This window comes from Chiloscyllium plagiosum, chromosome 6 (genome assembly GCF_004010195.1).
Source record: "Chiloscyllium plagiosum isolate BGI_BamShark_2017 chromosome 6, ASM401019v2, whole genome shotgun sequence".
NCBI classification, from domain to species: domain Eukaryota; kingdom Metazoa; phylum Chordata; class Chondrichthyes; order Orectolobiformes; family Hemiscylliidae; genus Chiloscyllium; species Chiloscyllium plagiosum.
This window is the reverse complement of record NC_057715.1, coordinates 65,266,240-65,288,439: the sequence shown is the minus strand read 5'-3', so window position 1 is coordinate 65,288,439 and position 22,200 is coordinate 65,266,240. Positions and strand designations below refer to the sequence as shown.

General features: G+C 40.4%; 1 protein-coding gene across 1 annotated transcript in view; it reads right to left on the bottom strand.

The window, feature by feature from the left end:
* Positions 1 to 207: 207 nt before the first annotated feature.
* The window catches only part of LOC122550653 (interleukin-18 receptor 1-like), a 50,823-nt gene continuing 28,830 nt past the window's right edge, over positions 208 to 22,200 (bottom strand). The window contains exons 7-12 of the mRNA XM_043691731.1: positions 21,029 to 21,094; positions 16,835 to 16,964; positions 11,947 to 12,092; positions 8,369 to 8,512; positions 6,179 to 6,340; positions 208 to 1,477 (exon numbers count right to left, since the gene is read on the bottom strand). Coding sequence (XP_043547666.1) covers positions 1,167 to 1,477; positions 6,179 to 6,340; positions 8,369 to 8,512; positions 11,947 to 12,092; positions 16,835 to 16,964; positions 21,029 to 21,094 — 959 coding nt within the window. The 3' untranslated portion in view covers positions 208 to 1,166. The remainder of the gene's footprint in view (positions 1,478 to 6,178; positions 6,341 to 8,368; positions 8,513 to 11,946; positions 12,093 to 16,834; positions 16,965 to 21,028; positions 21,095 to 22,200) is intronic.

Genomic DNA, 22,200 nt, shown 5'->3' with positions numbered 1-22,200 from the left:
AATAACTGCAGATTCACTGCTGTGTCAGACAGCAGTGTAGGTTTCTTTCTCTCTCTCCCTCACTGACCATGTGGTCACTGCCTTTTGTCTGTCTTCCTTCTTTTAAAAGTGCCATTGTTTTGATCCTTTTTCCCCCAAAGTTCCAAAACAATAAAACAGTAATTGGTGCTCCTGGAATTTGAGGAAATCACCTCCAACACCTAAAATACCTCAAAAAAGGAGCAGCTCTTACAGCCAAAAATTTTTCCCATCCTCCCTCTTGGATTACCCAGAATCCAGTTGAATTAAACTTTCCATTATAATCACACCACACATTTTCAACCAAATCTCTTGTGTAAATGTACATCACCATTAAATACTGGAGTAAATTTAAATCTACCTTGACATGTCACAATAATACTTAAATGCCACAGAAGCATTTTATAGGCTCAGTAATAATACTTCCCACTTTTGGTTCATTAGAAACAAATAACTCTTTCTGAAGTACTTGGCAAATAGTTAAGAATGAAATTAAAGCTTAGCTGAAGACTCTTTTATCCATTGTTTCAGTTAGATGTTAAAAACCCATGGCTCTTTCGGAGAAAGAACTGGAAGTTTTTCCGACGTTAGAGCCTACAATTCTCCTTCAACTACTGCAACAAATAGTCTAACTGGTATTTACCCTCTTGCAGGCTGCAGGACTATGCTGTTGACAAAATTATGTTATGTTCAGACAAATGCCAATAGTAACTGCACAATGACAGATATGCCTCGAAACATTTCCGTGAGTCATGTCAGGGGTTCAGAGAATTAAAACTTTACTCACACCAGTCCATCTCCCAAGAGATCAAGGTTACTGAGTAGAGATCATGAGAATGTAAATTGTAGGTAAATCTGCCTCAAGGACAGGATGTATCTAATTACAGTTTCTTGTTCCAGGCTTCAATTCTTATTTATTTATACTTGCATGTTGGTTAATTTTCACATTAGTCAGTTGCCCCTGTAACTTCTTTTCAGCATTCTGTTCAGAATCTTAAAGTTGGCTATTCATAGTGTTATTTTTCCTTCTGCAGTAACAGACAAAAGGACACCTGCATGAACTCCCATCTTATGAATCTATGAGATCACTGCAGTTTCAGATTCTGCTGTCAAAGAATGACTCCTCCATTTTGGGAATTTACAGAAGTTTAAATATGCTTTGCTGGCATAAGATAACGTATCTTCTTCCAAAAGTATGAATTTTGTGATAGCGATGTACTTCTCCATTTCACTCTCCTGTTTGATCTCAAAATAAGCTGAAGCGATTGTGGCAAAAATGCAACGTCTCTTATTGGATTGTATTCAATGAGAATTGGCTTTATTAATCTGTTGACTAAAGCTTGATGAAGACCTGTCATCAGTTCATACATAGAACTGTCTTCTGCCACACATTCAGCACAAAGTATTATAATTAATCTTCTACATTTGTTGATGTAGGACAGCATATCATTTGCAGAAGCTGTAAAGCAAAATAAACATTTTAAAATGAACAAATAATTTAAATAACTTAGCAAATTTGGATTTATATGGTATCTCTAATGTAATAAAATGTGCCAATGATTCGCAGAAGGGTGCTAAAGCAACATGTGTCCCTGAATCAAATAAAATGATAATAGGATAAATAGTCAAAAGTTTGACCAAAGCAGTAGGTTTTAAGGAGTATTTTAAAGAAAAGCAAGAGGAAGAGAAGCAGAGAATGTTTTGGAAGGAATTCTAGAGGTTAGGGCCTAGACAAATTAAGGCACAGCCCCAGTAATGAAACTAATAAAATAAAGGATTCTCAAGAGGCCAGAATAAGATAAACATCAATATGTAAAAAGGTTACGGGGTCGGGGAGATTACAAAAATGAAGAGGCCTGAGGCCCTTATACTTAATATGGAATCAATGAACATCAAGGAGCTCAGGGATGATGGATACTTGTGTCCAGGTTTGAGTTCGAACACCACCCGCACAGCTTTGGAAAACCTCAAGTAAATGTAAGGTAGAATGTGCAAGGCCAGTCAAAAGGCACTGAAACAGGCATTCCTATGGATATTAAGAGTTTCAGCAGCATAAGATTTGAGACAGAAGTGCAGTCAGGGTATATTACATAGATAGAAATGAATGGTTTGATTATATGATTGGGAATTCAATTAGGTCAAATATGACATCAAACTCATGAATTAAAGTAGTTAAGAAGGTGCTTGGCATGCTTGCCTTCATCACTCAGTCCTTTGAGCATAAGAGTTGGGAAGTCATGTTGAGGTTGGACAGGATATTGGTGAGGCCTTTTCTGGAATATTGTGTCCAGTTCTGTTCGCCCAGTTCTCATAGAATTCATACAGTGTGGAAACAGGCCTTTTGGTCCAACAAGTCCACACCAACCCTCTTAAGAGTATTCCATCCAGACCCATTCCCCTACATTTACCTTTGACTAATGCACCTAACCTACACATCCCTGAACACTGTGGGCAATTTAGCTTGGCCAATGCACCTAACCTGTACATCTTTAGATTGTGGAAGCAAACCGGAGCAAACATGTGCAGACATGGAAGCAAACCGGAGCAAACCGGAGCAAACTCCACACAGACAGTCACCTGAGGCCTGAATCAAACCCAGGTCCCTGGCACTGTGAGGCAACAGTATTAACCACTGGACTGGTTGGACCAAGGGGTCTGTTTGTGTGCTGCAGGAGTCTATGAATCTATGACTTTATCTTCAGACAGTTGTTAGAAAAAGGGATAGAGTTGGTAGCTAGGGAATGGAGTCTGTTCATCTTCCTAATATTTAATCTGAGGAAATTTCTGGTCAGTACTTAATGTCAAATAAGCATTCTGACAACTTAACAACAGTGAGGGATCGATAGAGTTGGTGTTGAGGCAGGGCTGAGTGTCTTCAGCATATATGTGAAAACTGAAGCAGTATTTTTGAATGAATGTCTGTAAGAGACAGTGTGAAAATGAGAAAGAGGAGGCCAGGAGAGTGGTAGAGGGGGTGGACTGTCACTGAAGATAACTGAATTGCGGCTGTACAGGACATTAGTTCGGCCACTTTTGGAATATTGCATGCAATTCTGGTCTCCTTCTTATCGGAACAATGTTGTGAAACTTGAAAGGGTTCAGAAAAGATTTACAAGGATGTTGCTAGGGTTGGAGGATTTGAGGTATAGGGTGAGGTTGAATAGGCTGGGGCTGTTTTCCCTGGAGTGTTGGAGGCTGAGGGGTGGTGTTATAGAGGTTTACAAAATCATGAGGGGCATGGACAGGATAAATAGACAAAGTCTCTTCCCTGGGGTGGTGGAGTGCAGATGTAGAGGGCATAGGTTTAGGGTGAGAGGGGAAAGATATAAAAGGGACCTAAGGGGCAACGTTTTCACGTAGAGAGTGGTACATGTATGGAATGAGCTGTCAGAGGAAGTGGTGGAGGCTAGTACAATTAAAAGCGTATATGAATAGGAAGGGTTTGGAAGGATATGGGCCAGGTGCTGGCAGGTGGGACAAGATTGGGTTGTGATATCTGGTCAGCATGGACAAGTTGGACTGAAGTGTCTGTTTCCATGCTGTACATCTCTATGACTCTATGGAAGAAAATTGCAAGAGTATAGTCAGATTGAGAAGGCCCAAGAAGGATAGTTTACCTTTCTCGTGGTCTCATTCGATGTCATTTGGGACTTTGATAAGAGCCAATTGAATGCTGTGTGAGGACAGAAACCAAACTGAAAAGATTCAAATGTGGGGCTTCAGGCTCAGAACTGAGAGGCAACAGTATATTCTAGGACATGCAAAGGCAAGGGAGATTTAAAATGGGGCAATTATTTGCTAGGTTGTCAACGTTGTTTTTTTGATGAGGTGTGATAAAGGACATTTTGAAAGAGATGGGAGCATGTCCAAAGACAGAACCATAAATATTACCCAGCATGATGTCATATTTAACCCTAATTGAATTCCCAACCAAGAAAGGGAGTTGGACAATCAGCAGTCCAGTGGGAATAGAGTGAAGGATTAGAACTCAAGTCATAGATCATACATCACAGAAGATGCCCTTCAGTTTACTGAGATTTTGCTGTCCTGTCTACACTATTCCCACTTTCCAGCACTTCCCCTATAGCTTTGAATGTTATGACATTTCAAGTAGTCATCCATGTACTTGTTAAAGGTTGTGAGATTTCCTGCCTCAAATAAACTCCCAGGCAGTGCATTCCAGATTCCAACATCCTCTCGTTGAAAAGATTTTTCCTCACATTTCTTTTAGATTAGATTAGATTAGATTTCCTACAGTGCGGAAACAGGCCCTTCGGCTCAACAAGTCCACAATGACCGTCCGAAGAGTAACCCACCCAGACCCACTCATCTACTCCCTGCTAATGCACTTATCACTTTGGGCAATTTAGCATGGCCAATTCACCTGACCTGCACATCTTTGGACTGTGGGAGGAAACCGGAGCACCCTGAGGAAACCTACGCAGACACAGGGAGAAGGTGCAAACTCCACACAGACAGTCGCCCGAGGCTGGAATCGAACCCAGGTCCCTGGCGCTGCGAGGCAGCAATGCTAACCACTCTCCCTCTCCAGTGCAGTCATATTCTTCCTATAATGCCTTGGAGATGCCAGTGTTGGACTAGGGTGTACAAAGTTAAAAATCACACAACACCAGGTTATAGTCCAACAGGTTTAATTGGAAGCACACTAGCTTTCGGAGCGACGCTCCTTCATCAGGTGAAGGAGAGACGCTCCGAAAGCTAGTGTGCTTCCAATTAAACCTGTTGGACTATAACCTGGTGTTGTGTGATTTTTAACTTCCTATAATGCGGTGATCAGAACAGCACACAGTATTCCAGTTGTAGCCTAACCAAAGTCCTGTACAGCTCGAACATAACTGTCCTGCTCGTATTATCTATGCCATGACTGATAGGCATGTCCCGTATGCATTTTTAACCATTTTTAACCATTCTATTAATCTGACCAGCTGCTTTGAGGGATCTGAGGACAAGCAGCCAAGGTCTCTTTGTTCCTCTGAAGTTCTGAGTGTCCTGTCATTCATTGAGTACTCCCTTTTCTTATTCACTCTTCCAAAATGCATCAATTCACAGTTTTCAAGGTTAAATTCCACATGTCACTGATATGTCCATCTGGCTAATCCATCAATACCTTCCAGTAAACTAACACCTTCTTCCTCATTGTCAACTACCCAGCCAATCTTGGTGTCATCATATACATATATATATATTTATATATATATATATATATATGTTTGTGTGTGTATCATGAACAATAAGGGGCTCAGCACCGATCCCTGTGGTACACCACTGCACGTTGGCCTCCAGTCATATGAAAATCCTTTTACCACAACCCCTCTATCTCCACCTTGCAAGTTACCCTGGATCCCAAATGCTTTTACCTTCTTTATCAGTCTCCCATGTGGTACCTTAACAAAGGCTTTGCTGTAATTCACGTAAACATGAACTGCAGTGCCTCATCTACATAGCTGGTCATCTCTTCAAACAGTTCAATAAAATTTGTTAGACGCACTTCCCTCCAACAAAGCCATGCTGATTATTCCTGATCAAACCTTGCCTCTCCAAATGAAGATTAATTCTCTCCCTCAGAATTATTTCCAAAACCTACCACTGAAGTGAAATTGGGTGAGTTTCATGATCATGATAAGCTTGGAGAGCACAAAAGGAAATGGAAAATAATGTCAAGAAATAGAGGTTATATTTTTAACTTTATGCTTTGATGGAATGAAGGTATCACAGGACGGCCATGATTTGTTGTATATCTCTTTCTGTGGTTCAATGCACAGGAATATAGGTATGAGCTCACATTTGGATTGGAGTGAACTTGCATTTTTTCTTGAAGGAATGAAAGTGCGAGTCAGTACAGCAGGAACAGCGGGAAATAGTGAAGGCTTTTGATTAGAGAAAGGCCTTGAAAACAGAGATGTTTCCAAATAGTTAAACAAAAACATCAAGCAGAGGGCCAAAGGTTAGACAGCTGGGAGTTTGAAAGCAAGCTTCAAGACAGCTATTTCCAAGGGCAGATTAAATATAAAATGGGGTTGAAGGACAACTGAGGGATATTGATGATTGGCAATAGAAAAATTAGTTGTAAATACATTTCATTCTATATATATATTCATTCAGTACTGTTATTAAATGGACAGGAATAAACCTATCCTACCTCCTCCTGGAAGGACATCGCGTTCAAAAATGCATAATCGGTAACCAAACTTTTCCTCAAGAATTGAAGGTAATACTTCCAATGCAAATGTTTCTTCTTTAGCACTGAGAACAGCATCATTACTCTTAAGGAGCAGCACATATGCATCATATTCCTTACTGTCTGAACATTAAGTTCAAAACATCAGCATTAATCAGTACAGTACAGGGAAAGAACAAGAAGATAACAGTTAATAATATTTCTTTATGAATTAATATATGGCATGAGACAGAAATTTTACTTGCGAGAATTAGAATGCTGTAAACAGTTGCTCAAGCTTCCTGCCCAAGTAAACTCATCAGTGACAACCAACAATGGACAATAATCTACTCATATTCACCATCGCTGTGCATGATACTACGGTCCCAGGCCTACTGCTCGACCAAACTGAGTAATGTGGAAGAATACTTTAAAATGCTGATAGGGTCGAATGACATATGTAGGATGCCACTTGCCATTCTTGGTTTGGGGGCATGCATGATATATTCTCTGACCATACCAGCTTGCTATCCAGAGGACTGGGATGACGAAGGTGAACTTTTCTCATCCACGTATGGCTAGGAAAAGCAGGAATTTCTCCTCAAGCTCCACAAAACCAATGCAAGAAGAAGGTTAATGACCTGTGCTCTGTAAGAGTAGATGCTACCATCTTCTTTCTGCTACCTCATACACATAGGGCTATCGCTCACACTAAGTGTGCCACTGCACACACCTCTTATGAACTCTCAATATTGTGTGCATGATGTCCACGCCATATCTCTCACACACCTTATTCTCCCAAATGGTTACCATTTCTTGTCCTTTGCACTTCCTACTCTCTCACTGGCACCCCTTCATCTCCTCTCCTGCTTTTGCATCACAACTAACTTCTCTTCAATATACTTCTATCATAGTCAGTCACACCTTTTGAATCACACCAGGAACACTTGGGACAAAGACTGGACTAATAATTAAATGCAAGTACATGGTCATAAGGTAGTTGCATTGGATTAGTGAGATTCTGCTCATGTCCTTAAACCCTAAAAGATATCTTTTTCTCTACCAAGAATCCATTTTCACCATATTTTTACAACTTTCAAAACATTATCCTTGCAATTTAAAGTGACAGAAAATTCAGCCCATTATTTTAGGTTGATGACCTGTGTAGTGATTAGAATCAAGTGGATCTTGTAGATTACGAGATCTTTGACTGGAGTTATTCACCTTGGGCCAATCAGGAAAGCCCAGGCTGACCAGTATGAACCAGGATTCAGAATCTCCTCAGTTCAGGGACTGACTCTGAGCTGGCTGGCCACAGTCCCTGTACTGTGCACATGTAAATAAAGGGTGACTTGTTGATAGGATAGCAGCCTCTGTGCAGTTATTTCAACCTGTCATCAGGAAAAGAGTCAGTCAGCTTGATGGACCTATTAAAATTACTTTGGTGTTTTTCAACTTTCAAAATCATTTTAGGATATATGTGGACTTTGTGTTTTTGTTAATTAGTTAAGGTTGGTATTTTATTAATTTGTGGTTAGTGGGCATCACTGGAAACGCCAGCAATTTATCCCTTGTTCCTAACTGCCCTTGAACTGAATAGCTTGCTCGGCTATTTCTGAGGCCAAGTAAAAAATAATCGCTTCCTGTAGATTTGGACTCTGGCAAATGCCAGACCAGGTAAGGACTGCAGATTTCCTTCTATAAACAACAATAACGAAACAGATTGGGTTTTGCAACAACAAATGCTAGTTTCACAGTCACCATTAGTGAGACTAGTTTTTAATTCCAGATTTCACAAATTGAATTTTAAATTCCACCAGATATCACAGTGGGATTTGAACCCATGCCCCAGGGTTTCTAGCTTACATAATTTGGTAACATTAGCATTAGGTGAATTGGCCGTGCTAAATTGCCTGTAGTGTTAGGTGCAGGGGTAAATGTAGGGGAATGGGTCTGGGTGGGTGCGCTTCGGCGGGTCGGTGTGGACTTGTTGGGCCGAAGGGCCTGTTTCCACACTGTAAAGTAATCTAATAATCTAATCTTTCACAAAAAGAAAGGCGGTGACCTGATCACAGCCTGGTCGAGATATTCCTATTTCTGAGAATTTAGGAAGTCTGCTTTGACATGAATCAAAATACAATCGACATACAGGCTTTATTTTTAAAGTTTTACCTTCTAAAGTTTCATCTCTGGAAATGAAGTCTCTGAAGCAAAGGACAAAATAAATCTTGAACTTGACATATACAACTGCTACAATGATGAAAACAGCCACTGCCATGATTATTGGTAGGATGACTGGACCAGTGTCACCTTTGCCTATGAGAAAGTAAATTAAATAATATTTGTTGCGGTTACCAAAACTTCAGAATGTCAATCAGACGTTGCAGCCTGTATTAGCCAATAGACTACAAAACACTATGGTTTCTGATGTTGACTGAATATATGATTATTTGAAGACCAGTACGTCAAACCCAAGACTAAAGTGTACTGGGCAGCAATGGTTACTGCAATTCAATATGCTTTGGAGACTGAATAACCTACAGCAGGCACCAGAAGTGCTGGAGAAACAATAGTCGTGGTGTATGCGTAAGATCCTCTTATTTATGGAAGAAAATGAAGGAAATGTAACAAAAATGGAGGACAGACGTAATGCTCTGAAGTTGAGAAGTTGGGTCTGAGAGGCTGTAAAGCAGAAGATGAGGTGTTGTTCCTCAGCTTGCATTCAGCTTCATTGGGACACTGTAGTAGGCCCAGGGTGGAAATATAAGCATGGGAGTAAGGTGGTTTGTGGAAATGGCAAGCAACTAGAAGTTTGGGATCGTTGCTACAGAGAGAGTGGAGATGATCCTCAGTGTGGTCACCCAGTAAATATTTGGTCTCACTAATCTAAAGGAGACCACATTGCTAGCACTGAATTCAGTAAACAAGATTAGTTTAGATTCTCTACAGTATGGAAACAGGCCCTTCGGCCCAACAAGTCCACACCATCCTTCAAACAGCAACTCTCCCAGACCCATTCCCCTACTCTTTATTAATCTCTGACTAATGCATCTAACACTATGGGCAATTTAGCATGGCCAATTCACCTGTACTGCACATCTTTGGATTGTGGGAGGAAACCTGGATTTCTTCCGGGTGCTCCGGTTTCCTCCCACAATCCAAGGATGTGCAGTACAGGTGAATTGGCCATGCTAAATTGCCCATAGTGTTAGGTGCATTAGTCAGGGGTTAATAAAGGGTAGGGGAATGGGTCTGGGTGAGTTGCTGTTTGAAGGGTGGTGTGGACTTGTTGGACCAAAGGAGAAATGGGTGGGTTACTCTTCAGAGGGTCAGTGTGGATATGTTGGGCCAAATGGCCTGTATCCATACTGTAGGGGGTCTAATCTAATCACCCATAGAGACACAGAGAGAATGTGCAAACTCCACACAAACAGTTGCCCAAGGCTGGAATTGTGAGTCTGCAGTGCTAACCACTGAGCCACCGTGCTGCCCTTGAAAGAAGTAGAAGTAAAATACTGCTTCATTTGGAAGGTGTATTTGGGGCCTGGTCACTAAGGAAGGAGGAGGTAAATTCTACAATTGCATGGGAAGGTACCATGGGATGTGAGGTGGTGAGGATGTTTTGGGAGTGATGGAGGAGTGAACTAGGCTGATTTGGAAGGAAAGATGCCAGCAGAACGCTGACAGTGGAGGGGAGGGATGTGTTTGTTGGCAATGTTAGTTGTACCCTGCTGGAAGTGGCAGAAACGCTAGAAAAATGCTAGATAATATCTGTGCAAAATATAGATGGGACTTTTCAGGTGTGAACCTTAATTCAAATTGCATTTAATCAGAAATAGTGGAAAGAGAAATTTAATAACCTTTAGAGTCCTTCTGTGGAAAACAGGAGACAGTTAAATATATTTTCATAGAATCCCTACAATGCAGAAAGGGCCATTCAGCCCATTAAGTCTGCACAACCCAGACTTAGCCCCTCACTCTATTCCTGTCATGCCCCATTTCCCATGGCTAATCTACTTAGGCTGCATATCCGCAGGCACTATGGGCAATTTAGTATGGCCAATCCACCTAACCGGCACATCTTGTGGCCTTGAGCGGAAACCAGTGCAACCAATGGAAACCCATGTAGACATGTGAGAACATGCAAACGCCACACAGACAGTCACCCTAGGCTGGAATCAAACCCAAGTCCCTGCTGCTGTGAGGCAGCAGTGCTAGCCACCATGCCATCTCATCTTTTATTTCTTCCATTGTGGCACCTAATGCCCTCTGTCAATATCAGGGGTGGCATGGAGGCTCAGTGGTTAGCACTGCTGCCGCACAGCACCAGGGACCCGCGTTCGATTTCAGCCTTGGGCAGCTGTTTGTGTGGAGTTTTCCCTGTGTCTGCGTGGGTTTCCTCCCACAATCCAAAGATGTGCAGGTTAGGTGAATTGGCCATGCTCAATTGCCCATAGTGTTCAGGGACGTGTAGGTTAGTTGCATTAGTCAGGTGTAAATATAAAGTACTAGGGGAGGGTAATGATTCTGTGTGGGATACTCTTCAGAGGGTCAGTGTGGACTTGTTGGACTGAAGGGCTTGTTTCCACAGTATAGGGATTCTGAATCATAAATCACACAAGATCATACTAAGAACAGGAATAGATCACCTCACCTTTTGAGCCTGCTTTGCCATTCAATAAGATCATGGCTGATCAAGAGGGTGTATTCTCAGAATTAAGGGATGACCAAGTTAAGACTGAGGTGAGGAGGAATTTCTTCTCTTACAGGATTTATGGAACTGAAACCCCTTTCCACAGACAGCTATGTGGTCAGAACCCTTTTATTTATTGAACTTCACATTCCTGCCTACCCTCATAACTCATAACACCTTTGCAGATCTAAAATCTATTAGCTCAGCCTTGAATATATTCAATCACCCAGCCTGCACTGTTCTCTAGTAAACAAGTTGGGATTCTATTCACTGGAATTTGGAAGGATGAGAGGTGATTTAATATACAGGATTCTTAAGGGGCTTGACAGGGTAAAAGCTGAGAGGATGTTTGCCCTTATGAGAGAGTCTAGGACCAGAGGGCATAGTCTCAGAATAAAGGGATGGTCATGTTAAGACTGAGGTGAGGAGGAATTTTTTGTCTTAGAGGATTTATAGAATTGAAACTCCTTTCCACAGACAGTTATGTAGTCAGATTCCTTGTGTTTATTTAAGGCTAGAAGTCATACAACACCAGGTTATAATCCAACAGGTTAATTTGAAATCACAAGCTTTCGGAGTGTTTTGCCTGATGAAGGAGCAACATTCTGAAAGCTTGTGATTTCAAATAAACTTGTTGGACTATAACCTGGTGTCATGTGACTTCTGAGTTTGCCCATCCCAGTCCAACACTGCCACCTCCACATCATTATTTAAGGCTGAGGTATATTTTTGATCTGTAGGGGAATTAAGGATTTTTAGGGAAAGGCCAAGAAAGTGGGCTTGAAGAACGGCAGATCAGAAGTGATCCTACTGAATGACACAGAACATGTTTGAACTGCTAAATGGCCTACTCCAGTTCCTATTTCTTATGATCTTATGGTCTTCTATCACCATAGCTGTTGCTTCAGGCAAAATCTTCACATGGACTTGGATATGAAGTTAGAACTTTATGACTTACATAGTTAGCATTAACCAGCTTTCAGACCGTTAATAGAATGAATAAAAGAACATGAAACCAAGACTGAGCAGTCTATCTTATTACTAGAGGATGGAATACCTTTTTCGAGAAGAATGATGTTACCGATTTGCTGTGTGTCTTGACAAGTTAAAACACACTGAAAGGTTTTATTCAAATGTTCCTTTTTAATTTTCATGAACACAAGTGGTGCGATCACAGATACTCTGTTATCTTCAGGAACTATCCTAAAATTCAAGAATGTGTGAACATGATGGAATTATAATGGAAAATATGAATTATGTTAACATATAAATAATTCTAAAAATAAATACTTTCCACTTTAGCAAACAGTACAGTGGACAGAAGAGAAAAGCCAATAATTACTGACAATGTTACAACTTTTTTAATGGAATCAATGCAGTGTGGAAACAGGCCAAATGCCAAACAAGCCCACACCAACCCTCCAAAGAGTAACCCACCCAGACCCATTCCCCTACCCTTTAACTCCACATTTACCCCTGACTAATGCACCTAACCTACACATTCTTGATCACTACAGGCAATTTAGCATGGCCATTTCACCTGACCACACATCTTTGGATTGTGGGAGGAAACCAGAGCACCTGGGGGAAACCCATGCAGACACAGTGAGAATGTGCAAACTCCACACAGACCATCGGCCGAAGCTGGAATTGAACCCGGGTACCTGGCGATGTGAGGCAGCATTGCTAACCACTGAGCCACTGTGCCACCCCCACATAGGGATGACAATTCCCTGACCGGGAGTTGAACCTAGACCATGGCAGTGAAATCACCGAATCCTAACCACTCGACCATGAGGGATGGACCGCCAGGAACTGCCCGACGATTCCCCCTCAAGGAATGTTCATAACAAGGATATTTTATTGCCATAGAAACGAGACTCAAATAGAATAGACAAATGGCTTTCCCCATTATGTAACACATTGTTGTTTAAGGAAGGTAATGATTCTGTAAGTTTAAATGTTGGAAACTAAACAAGGCTCAACCCAATAGGTTGATTTCATACAGAGGAGTTGAATTCCAGATCCCAATATGTGTCAGCTGATAGTCTAAACAATTATGTCCAACTAATCAATGTAACTTTTATTTATTGCTACTTGCAAGTGTTGCTGAGCCAAGTGTCTCTTATTGTTAAGACTCAGTAGTGACTCATCCTCTACCATGGTTAGATTTGATAAAGAAGAGGTTTCGTGGCAGCAGTCTGTTCAACTAGTAGCTGGTAGTGGTCAGTTCTGCAAGATCTTATATGGTGATCAGCAGTGGTTTGATTACTCAAATACCTCAAGGTAACAACTGTGAAAAATAATCCACTCGACTCAGGAGAAAAAGAAATTCAGAAGTCAATTGAATTTATCACTTTAAGAGCACTACCACTTTAAGAATACTCAGCATCAGCAGCAGTAGCAAATGTTTGACCAGATAAGATCACATGAAAAGCACAAATGCAAGAGGAGCAATCTTGGCCTATCATCTTGGCTTACATTGCTATAAGGTTCAGATCTCTAGGTTGTGTCCTGCACTTTGGAGAGGTTGCTATTTTGAACTCTTGCTTTGGCTTCTTCTTAATGATTTGTCCCTCACCTACAGCTGCCAGATTGGAATTGCTACAGTGTGGAAACAGGACGTTTTGCCAAACAAGCTCACACTAACCCTCCAAAGAGTAACCCACTCAGATCCATTCCCCTACCCTTTTACTCCACATTTACCCCTGACTAATGCATCATCTAACCTATACATTCCTGAACACTACAGGCAGATTCTGTAAGATTTTCACAACTTTTTTGTTTACAATATTTTATATAATACCGATCTTGTGCATTTCTTACACAGATTACTTTAGCTCCTCCTCACAGTTTCCAGCACGTGATGCTGCTGATGCTGTGTCACTGTTCTAGATTCAGGGAAGGCCCCACTGGACTGCAAGATGGCAAATGATACATATATTCAAAACGGGAGGGAAGCAGAGAGCAGGAAACTATAGCCCAGTTGGCTTTCCATCTTGCATAAGGGAAATTTTAGAAACAGTTTTTAAAGTTATAACAGGGCACTGAGATAAGTTCAAGACAAAAAGGCAGATTCAACATGATATTTGTGAAATGGAAATTGTGTTTAACCATTCCATTGGAGTTTTTTTGAGGAAGTAACATATGCTGTGCATAGGTGGAATCATTAGATTCACTGTACTTAGATTTCAGATGTCACTTGTTAAGTGCTACATCAATGGTTACTGAGGAAAATAAAAATGAATGGTGTTGGGGTATTGGCATAGACAGAAGGTTGACTGGATAACAGGAAGCATGGAGTCGATATAAATGGATCCTTTTTCTGGTTGGCAAGATGTAATGTGTGGGATGCAACAGGGATCAATACCATGACATCAGCAGTTTATATAATAAAGGTAAAGTCACCATAGTCCACATATTCAAAACGGGAGGGAAGCTCTCTCATTAGAAAAAAATAACTGTGGTGATTTTAACCTGAGGGTCACCACACTTCAGGCAAGGGGAAGGGGTTGAGAAGGAATATCGTTCATGGTAATATCAGGCATGGAAATTGAACTGCTGATATCACTCTGCAACACAAGCTAGCTGTCCTGCCAACTGAGCTAATCTTGGATAAAGGGGCTGAGTGTAAGATTGTCACATTTGTTGATGACACAATGATAGGTTGGAAAGTAAATTGTGAAGGGACCTGGATCAGAAGAGCCGGTGGACCGAGGAGTGGCAGATGGAGTTTAATTGATAAATGTGAGTTGCTGCACTTTGGAAAGGCAAATTAGAGTAGGACTTATACACTTAATGGTAAAGGTCCTGGGAAGTGTTGCTGAACAAAGGGACTTTGGAGTGCAGATTCATAGCTTCTTGAAAGTAGAGTTGCAGGTAAATAGGATAGTGAAGAAGGCATTTGGTCAGTGCATTGAGTATTTGAGTTGGGAGCTGAAAATGTGTTGCTGGAAAAGCGCAGCAGGTCAGGCAGCATCCAAGGAACAGGAGAATCGATGTTTCGGGCATAAGCCCTTCTTCAGGGGCTGAAGAAGGGCTTATGCCCGAAACGTCGATTCTCCTGTTCCTTGGATGCTGGCTGACCTGCTGCGCTTTTCCAGCAACACATTTTCAGCTCTAATAGAAGTTTATAAAATCATAAGGGGCATGGATAGGGTGGATGGCCAAGGTCTTTTCCCTAGGATAGTAGTCCAAAACTAGAGGGCATAGGTTTAAGGTGAAAGGGGAAAGATTTAAAAGGGACTGAATGGGGGAATGTTTTTCCATCAGAGGACGGTGTGTATATGGAATGAGCTGCCAGAAGAAGTGGTGGAATCTGGTACAATTACAATATTTAAAAGGCACATGGATGGGTATATGAATAGGAAGTGTTTAGAGGGGTATGGGCCAAATGCTGGCAAATGGGACTAGATTACTTTAGGATGTCTGGTCAGCACGGATGAGTTGGATCAAAGGGTCTGTTTCCATACTGTGCAGCTCTATGGCTACAAAAGGACATAAAGGTGCTTCTTGGGATAAAATAAGTTAAATGAATTGAGAAAAATTGTGGCAAATGGAATGAAATGTGGAAAAATGTGAAGTTGTGCATTTTGGCAGAAAGTAGTAAAAGTTCTAAATTGTGAGATATTACAGAGGCCTGATATGCAGTGTGCAGGTACATCAAGAATTAGGAAAACTAAAGCAATGTTAATATTTACTACCAGAGGAATTGAATACAAAAATCAAGAGGTTATGCTTCAATTATACAGAGCACTGATAAGACCACATCTGGAGTGCTGTGAACAATATTATTTCCCCTATTTAAGGGTGGATTTAAATGTGCTGGAAGCAATTCAGGCAAGGTGTACTGGAATAATTCTTTGAATGGATCGATTGCCTTATGAGGAAATATTGGACAAGCTACGCTTGTATCTGCTGGAGTTTAGAAGAAGTAACTTGAGTGAAACGCAAAAGATTATGAGGGGTCTTGAGAGGATGTATGTGAAGAGGATGTTTCCTCCTATGGAAGATTTTAGAACCAAGAGTCTGTTTAAAAATAAGGAGACACCCATATAGGCAGAGATAGGTAAAATTTCTTTTCAAAGGGTTGAGAATTTTTGGAACTCTCTCCCTGAAAAGGCAGTGGAAGTAAAATCTTTGAATAGTTTTTAGAAAAATAATAGTTTAAGACTATTTTAATGGATAGATTTTTGTAAGCAAGGGGTGAAAAGTTATCAGACGTAGACAAGAAAGTTGATTTGAGGTTACAGGTTATGATTTATTAAACAACAGAATAGTCTCAAAGGGCCATATAACCCACTCCTGTTCCTAATCCTTATCTTCGTATGCACCCGGAGGTGACCTCCCGGAACCAGACAAGGAGATACAGCTCTCCAGTGAGGCCTAAACGTCTTCCCTGCATGTGTGCATGATAAACCAAAGGCCGCCCTACAGAGGGGATCCTCTGTAGTGGTGACCTGGGAGAAGATCTATTTTTAGTACAAAATGACCACAGGCTGTAATAATGTTCGGGAATAAAGGGAGTACAAGATTAGATTACTTACAGAGTGGAAACAGGCCCTCCGGCCCAACAAGTCCACACCGCCCCGCCGAAGCACAACCCATCCATACCCCTACATTTACCCCTTACCTAACACTACGGGCAATTTAGCATGGCCAATTCACCTGACCTGCACATCTTTTGGACTGTGGGAGGAAACCAGAGCACCCGGAGGAAACCCACGCAGACATGGGGAGAACGTGCAAACTCCACACAGTCAGTCGCCTGAGGTGGGAATTGAACCCGGGTCTCTAGCACTATGAGGCAGCAGTGCCGCCCACTGTTGTCAGCTATTGAACTCTGTGGAGTGAGAAGACCATTTTCAATAATACTTCTCAAGCAAGCAATTACGTGCAAAATAACAATGCAGCACATATAATGCACAAATCAGTACATATCTTACCTGCTAGAATTTTCATAGACATCATTTCCACCGCTGGTTAAATAATTGTGATTAAAATTCCAATATAGCATGCAAAAGTCAACCGCTTCATTGTCCGCTATAGCTTTGCATTCAATTTCTCTTTTCTCACCTATTACAAAAGAGGAAACTCAATAACGCAACTACTATATTTAGGGCTGTGTGGCCAGTAAAATAATCAGTTGCTGTTTGTAACATTAAAATAAAAACTCTGCTTATAACCTAAACAGTTCCAAACATATTTCAGGATCCCTGCACATGTCAAACTGATGAACGATATATATTGTGAATAAAATCCTGTGGGTCTTCCAGAAGGACTACAAATTGGGTCAGAGCCTTGCTCCAGAGTTTGCAAGCTGCCACAATTAGTAGCAGTGATTTTCAATGTTTGGGATCTCAGCTTGAGTGTCTGGGTTACTGCATTGTTGAGTTTTAGCTGCACTGGGAATTAAAATTAGCAACAGAAAATTAAAAATTGCTACTTACAGAATAAAAACCAGTGCTAACAATGCCATTATTGTGACAGGCGACCTTTCCCCACTCCCCCCAACCCAATGCCTCCATTCAACAATTAGGGATAGAGTTAAGAAGAAGGACAATAAGTGGCAAAAATCCAGCTGCAGTTCTCTTCTGTCAGCTCAGGAGCAAGACCTCAATTTCTGAGACATTATTTCATTCAACGAGCACTATTCTTAATTGTGGATGCATCTTATTATTTGGAATAATTACTTTTGATAGGATGATTGTGTGTTATTATCATGGTTAGAAGTAAAGAAAATGGCACTGAAAATTCACATTTATGGAGCGGTGTTTAGATCTTAATGGAAAAACAATATGCAGTTAGTAATTTTCAGTGGGGCCTGTTTCTATCATTAAATCACTCACATTTCAATGCTAGAACCATAAATCACAAAAATAGGTTTCTCAGCCTACTGTGGATATGCTAGCTCTTTGAAAAGATATCCACATGTCTTAGTTCCTCTGTTTTTTTCGCATAGCCTTGAAATGTTTCCCTGTTAGTACGCAGAGAAGGATACATTATCTATGGCTAAATAAAAAGAACTGAAAAAAGTAGGAGATAGTACAGTACAAGAGAAGCTTAGCTGATAATATAAAAACAGATAGAGTTTCTATACGTATTTAATTGTGAAAGAGCTAGAATTGCTTCTAGATGGAGAAAATTGATAATGAAAAAATGAAGGAGGAATTTTGTTGCTGGCTTCACTGTAAAAATCAAACGGCAAACAGGAGGGAAAAACTAAAAAAAAAGCTTGGAAAACCAAAAGTCTGACAAGGTCCCAGGGCCAGATGTTATGCATTTAAGGTTTCAAAAGAGGTACCTGTAGAGATAATGGAGGTTATCATTTTTCAAAATTGTTTAGATTCTGAAAGGGTTATCTCAACACACTTTTTCTTGAAAATAAGGCACAAAGAAAGGAACTATAGATCAGATGCCCAGCATCTATCAGAGAGAAATTGCTAGAATCCATTCTTAATGGAGTTATAGTAAGATACTTAGAAAATCACTATGTGATCAGGCAGACACAACATGGTTTTGTGAATAGAAATTAATAATTTATTAAAGTTTTTGAGAAAATAACTAGCAGGGTGTATAAAAGGGAATTTAGCATACTATACTTGTATTTTCAAAAGGGATTTGAGAATTACTATGCTAAATAAAGTTAAAAATCACACAACACCAGGTTATAGTCCAACAGGTTTAATTGGAAGCACACTAGCTTTCGGAGTGACGCTCCTTCATCAGGTGATTGTGATGAAGGAGCTAATGTCTCAAGGAGCGTCGCTCCGAAAGCTAGTGTGCTTCCAATTAAACCTGTTGGACTATAACCTGGTGTTGTGTGATTTTTAACTTTGTACATCCCAGTCCAACACCCGGCATCTCCAAATTATGCTAAATAAGAGTTTGCAGTGTAAGGGGTACAATCTTAATGTAGAAAAGGAATTGGTTAACTAACAGGAAGCACTGCAGGATATTTTGTGTTTTTTTTCAGTTTAATGAGCTGCAGCTAATGGAATTCCCCAGGATTCAGAGCTAGAAGCTATTTACAGTCTATAGTAGTGACATGTATCTGGGGACTGAATCTGTTGCTGACACTAAGGATCAGTAAGACATTTACATTGCTAAGAGGATAATCCGCTCAACATCCAACTCATTTATGACCACAGGTATTAGGAGACATTAGCATGAGTACATGAACATTTTCTCTATATTCATAGATACAAATTGAGATGCCAGTCTCCAGAGCTGTTAGTGATTTTTTTTTGTTACTGCTAAGAAAAATGTGGCATGGAGTTCTCAATGAATGGTGTTTCTGTTTCATCAAAGAGTTAGAGTAGGTGAAAGGTAATAAATCATTGTATGATGTGCGTGACTGAGAAATCTCCTAAGGTGTTTTGACTGAAGCCATCTTTTTTAGTTGTGTCCCTTACAACTCTTTGGTAAGAAGTCATCATACTTATGGGTTCTCCAAATTGAGTTGCATGGTCAAAGAGCTGATGGAGCAAGAGCTGCTGAATGTTGTAGCTTTTTCTATGTTCTAATTCTGAACACTGGCCCTGTGGTGTATGTAGTGAAACATTGGTAGCTAAAATTAGTTGACACACAGAAGTGCACATGCAATATCTATTGAAGATGCCTTGTAATCAGTCTTGTATTTGAAAGTCGTCTACAGTGGCAAACCTTCATAGCCTTATGAATGTGTGCTAGCATTAAGTAGATGGTGACACATACTTGACATGGAGAGCAATAGATCATTGATCTTTCTGTGGCACTGGAGTCAAGTTCTCTTAAGCCACACTGACCTCCACAGCAAACCCCCTTTTTGACTTGGTACAGTCTGGTACAGTCTCCTGTAGACTCCCCTCAAAAACAGTACGCTTAGTCTCCAAAAAACAAGATATTGTCCAATGATTCCAATTGGAATCATTAGAGGTTGACATCATGGTGCCAATGTGAAAGAAAGGATGTAATTCTATTGAATGAAGGAAGTGTAATCAGTGAAGGGGATGCTGTGGTGCACATTGATGAGGTGACTCTTTTGCTCACTTTGACTACCTTGAATATTCATTAAGCTCCTTGAAATATTGTTCCACTATCTGCAGATCATAGAAATGGCATGTGTTCCACGTGCCTCTGGTAGTTCATATGGGTGACTGCCTCCTTTGCATGCCTACCAGAGGATCTCTCATTTCTCAGATATGTCTCATCTGTTGAGGAGAAAATGCATCTTTAAACTTCTGGTTTGTCAGTTTTTGTTACCTCTTTCCTAACATTCTAGTTGTGAACTAGGGGTCTTCCTGAATAATACATTTCACTAATTTCCTATCAACTAATGTTAGGCTAATTGTCCATCATTAAATTTTCTCCTTCCTTTTTAAATAGCAGTGGGTGTCGTTTGTGCTAGACTTCAATCTACAGGCTTTACAAAGTTCACTGGGGTCATCAGTGCATAGACTAGTGGATTTCAGAAACAAAAACAAAAAATGATGGAAATGCTCAGCCATTCTTGTTGCATCTGTGGTGAGAGAAACAAAGTTAACATTTCTAGCACTGAACATCAATGGATTTCAGCTCCAACCAGCAAGAATAACAAAGACATAAACAACAGTGCAGACTTTCAGGGCCTGAATTAGCTATATTTCTCTTATATGTGGTAGAAAATTTCTCCTTCTTACAAATATATAATTCTCCATTCTTCTGAATGATTCAATTTTAATCCAAATGTGAAACCTATTTAAAATAAATGGCTAAATAAATGAACCAACATCACTGTTAATGAATAAACATAGATCGGCAAATCTAGGTCAAATGTTACTCGACCATAAAGCCTAGAATTTCCAAAATTTGAATCTCAGTCAGTGATGCATATATCTGATCTCAGCTACAGCACTGTTAAGTATACTACAGTTGGATTTTATACCGTAGAATTGGAAGAAGGGTCCAATTCTTGCTAATGATTGTTTTCTGGTCATTCCTGGAGCCAAATGCGCCCAAGTAGACTGGGGAAAAACAGACTTATATTGGAGGAATGGCTACTTGAGTAAGCTTTTGAAGCCCGTGGAACTGTACCCCCAGCATGAATTGTATCACTGGTAGAACTGGGAAGAAAATTTTCAGAGACCTCAGGTTCTATAATTACTCTAAAGTATACATACCAAGTCCAAGTTCAATTTGTTCATCAATGGGATAAATTAATTTCGGTTTGAATGGCTCAACATATTCTGTGAAGAAAGGGGAACATGAAATTTATTTAGAGAACTTCATTTTTACCGAATACAAAACAACCTCGATTATCGGACTGAAACAGGTGGGTAACCGGTGGTTCGGATAACTGGTTGTTTGGATAACTGATTGTAAACAAAGGAAGCCATACTGAAGCATAATTACATAAAAAAGCATGTTTACAGAATTTTTATTTCATTTAATCAATAAAATGTGTACAAACATTAGATATTTCTTAAAAATTCATGATACTTTACAAATGAAATCAATTTTTGTGTAAATAAGATTCATTGAGGTGGAGGTCAGTTATTATTTCTTGAAGAAAATATCCAGTCGCTGTTGCTTGACGTGCTTGTGTTATTTTGTTTTTGCCAGCGATAAATTTGACACAGATGCATTGACTTTGTCTTGTGCTTCATACCACTCCATGAAAGTCAATAGCTTCTTAAAGGAGACTGGAGGAGGTGACAGTATCGGATTTTTCTTAGCATCCACGGCATCTGTACTTCCACGCTGTTCTTCCATGATTTATGTTGATAATCTGATCATTACTGAGTGTCTCTGTTCCAATATCATCACAGTTTACCCAAGCGCCGATCTCAGCCTCTATGAAATCTCCTAATGCCAGCAGTCTGCAGTTCTCGGTGATGTCAGTGGTTGTCCTTTGGTCTGACTGGTGTCCTCTTCACTGTCACGGCTACCAACATGCAAGCCATTGTACCAACAAAGTCATGGAGTGATTGAAGTCACCATTGATTTTGCCATGCTTTTAAATCCTCAGCATATCCATCACGTTTATATGTTGAAATTATTTTAACACTGTTTAAAGTATCCGACTGAGATCACATTAGAGAACTGTAAATAAAATACGCGATCATTGCTCCAGTGTCGGTAACACCTCATTGATGGAACGTTTTTATGGGAGCTTGAGATCTTGTTTGGATAATCCAAAATTCGGATAATTGATGTTCAGATAACCAAGGAGAAAGTGAGGACTGCAGACTCTGGAGATCAGAGCTGAAAATGTGTTGCTGGAAAAGTGCAGCAGGTCAGGCAGCATCCAAGGAACAGGAGAATCGACGTTTCGGGCATAAGCCCTTCTTCA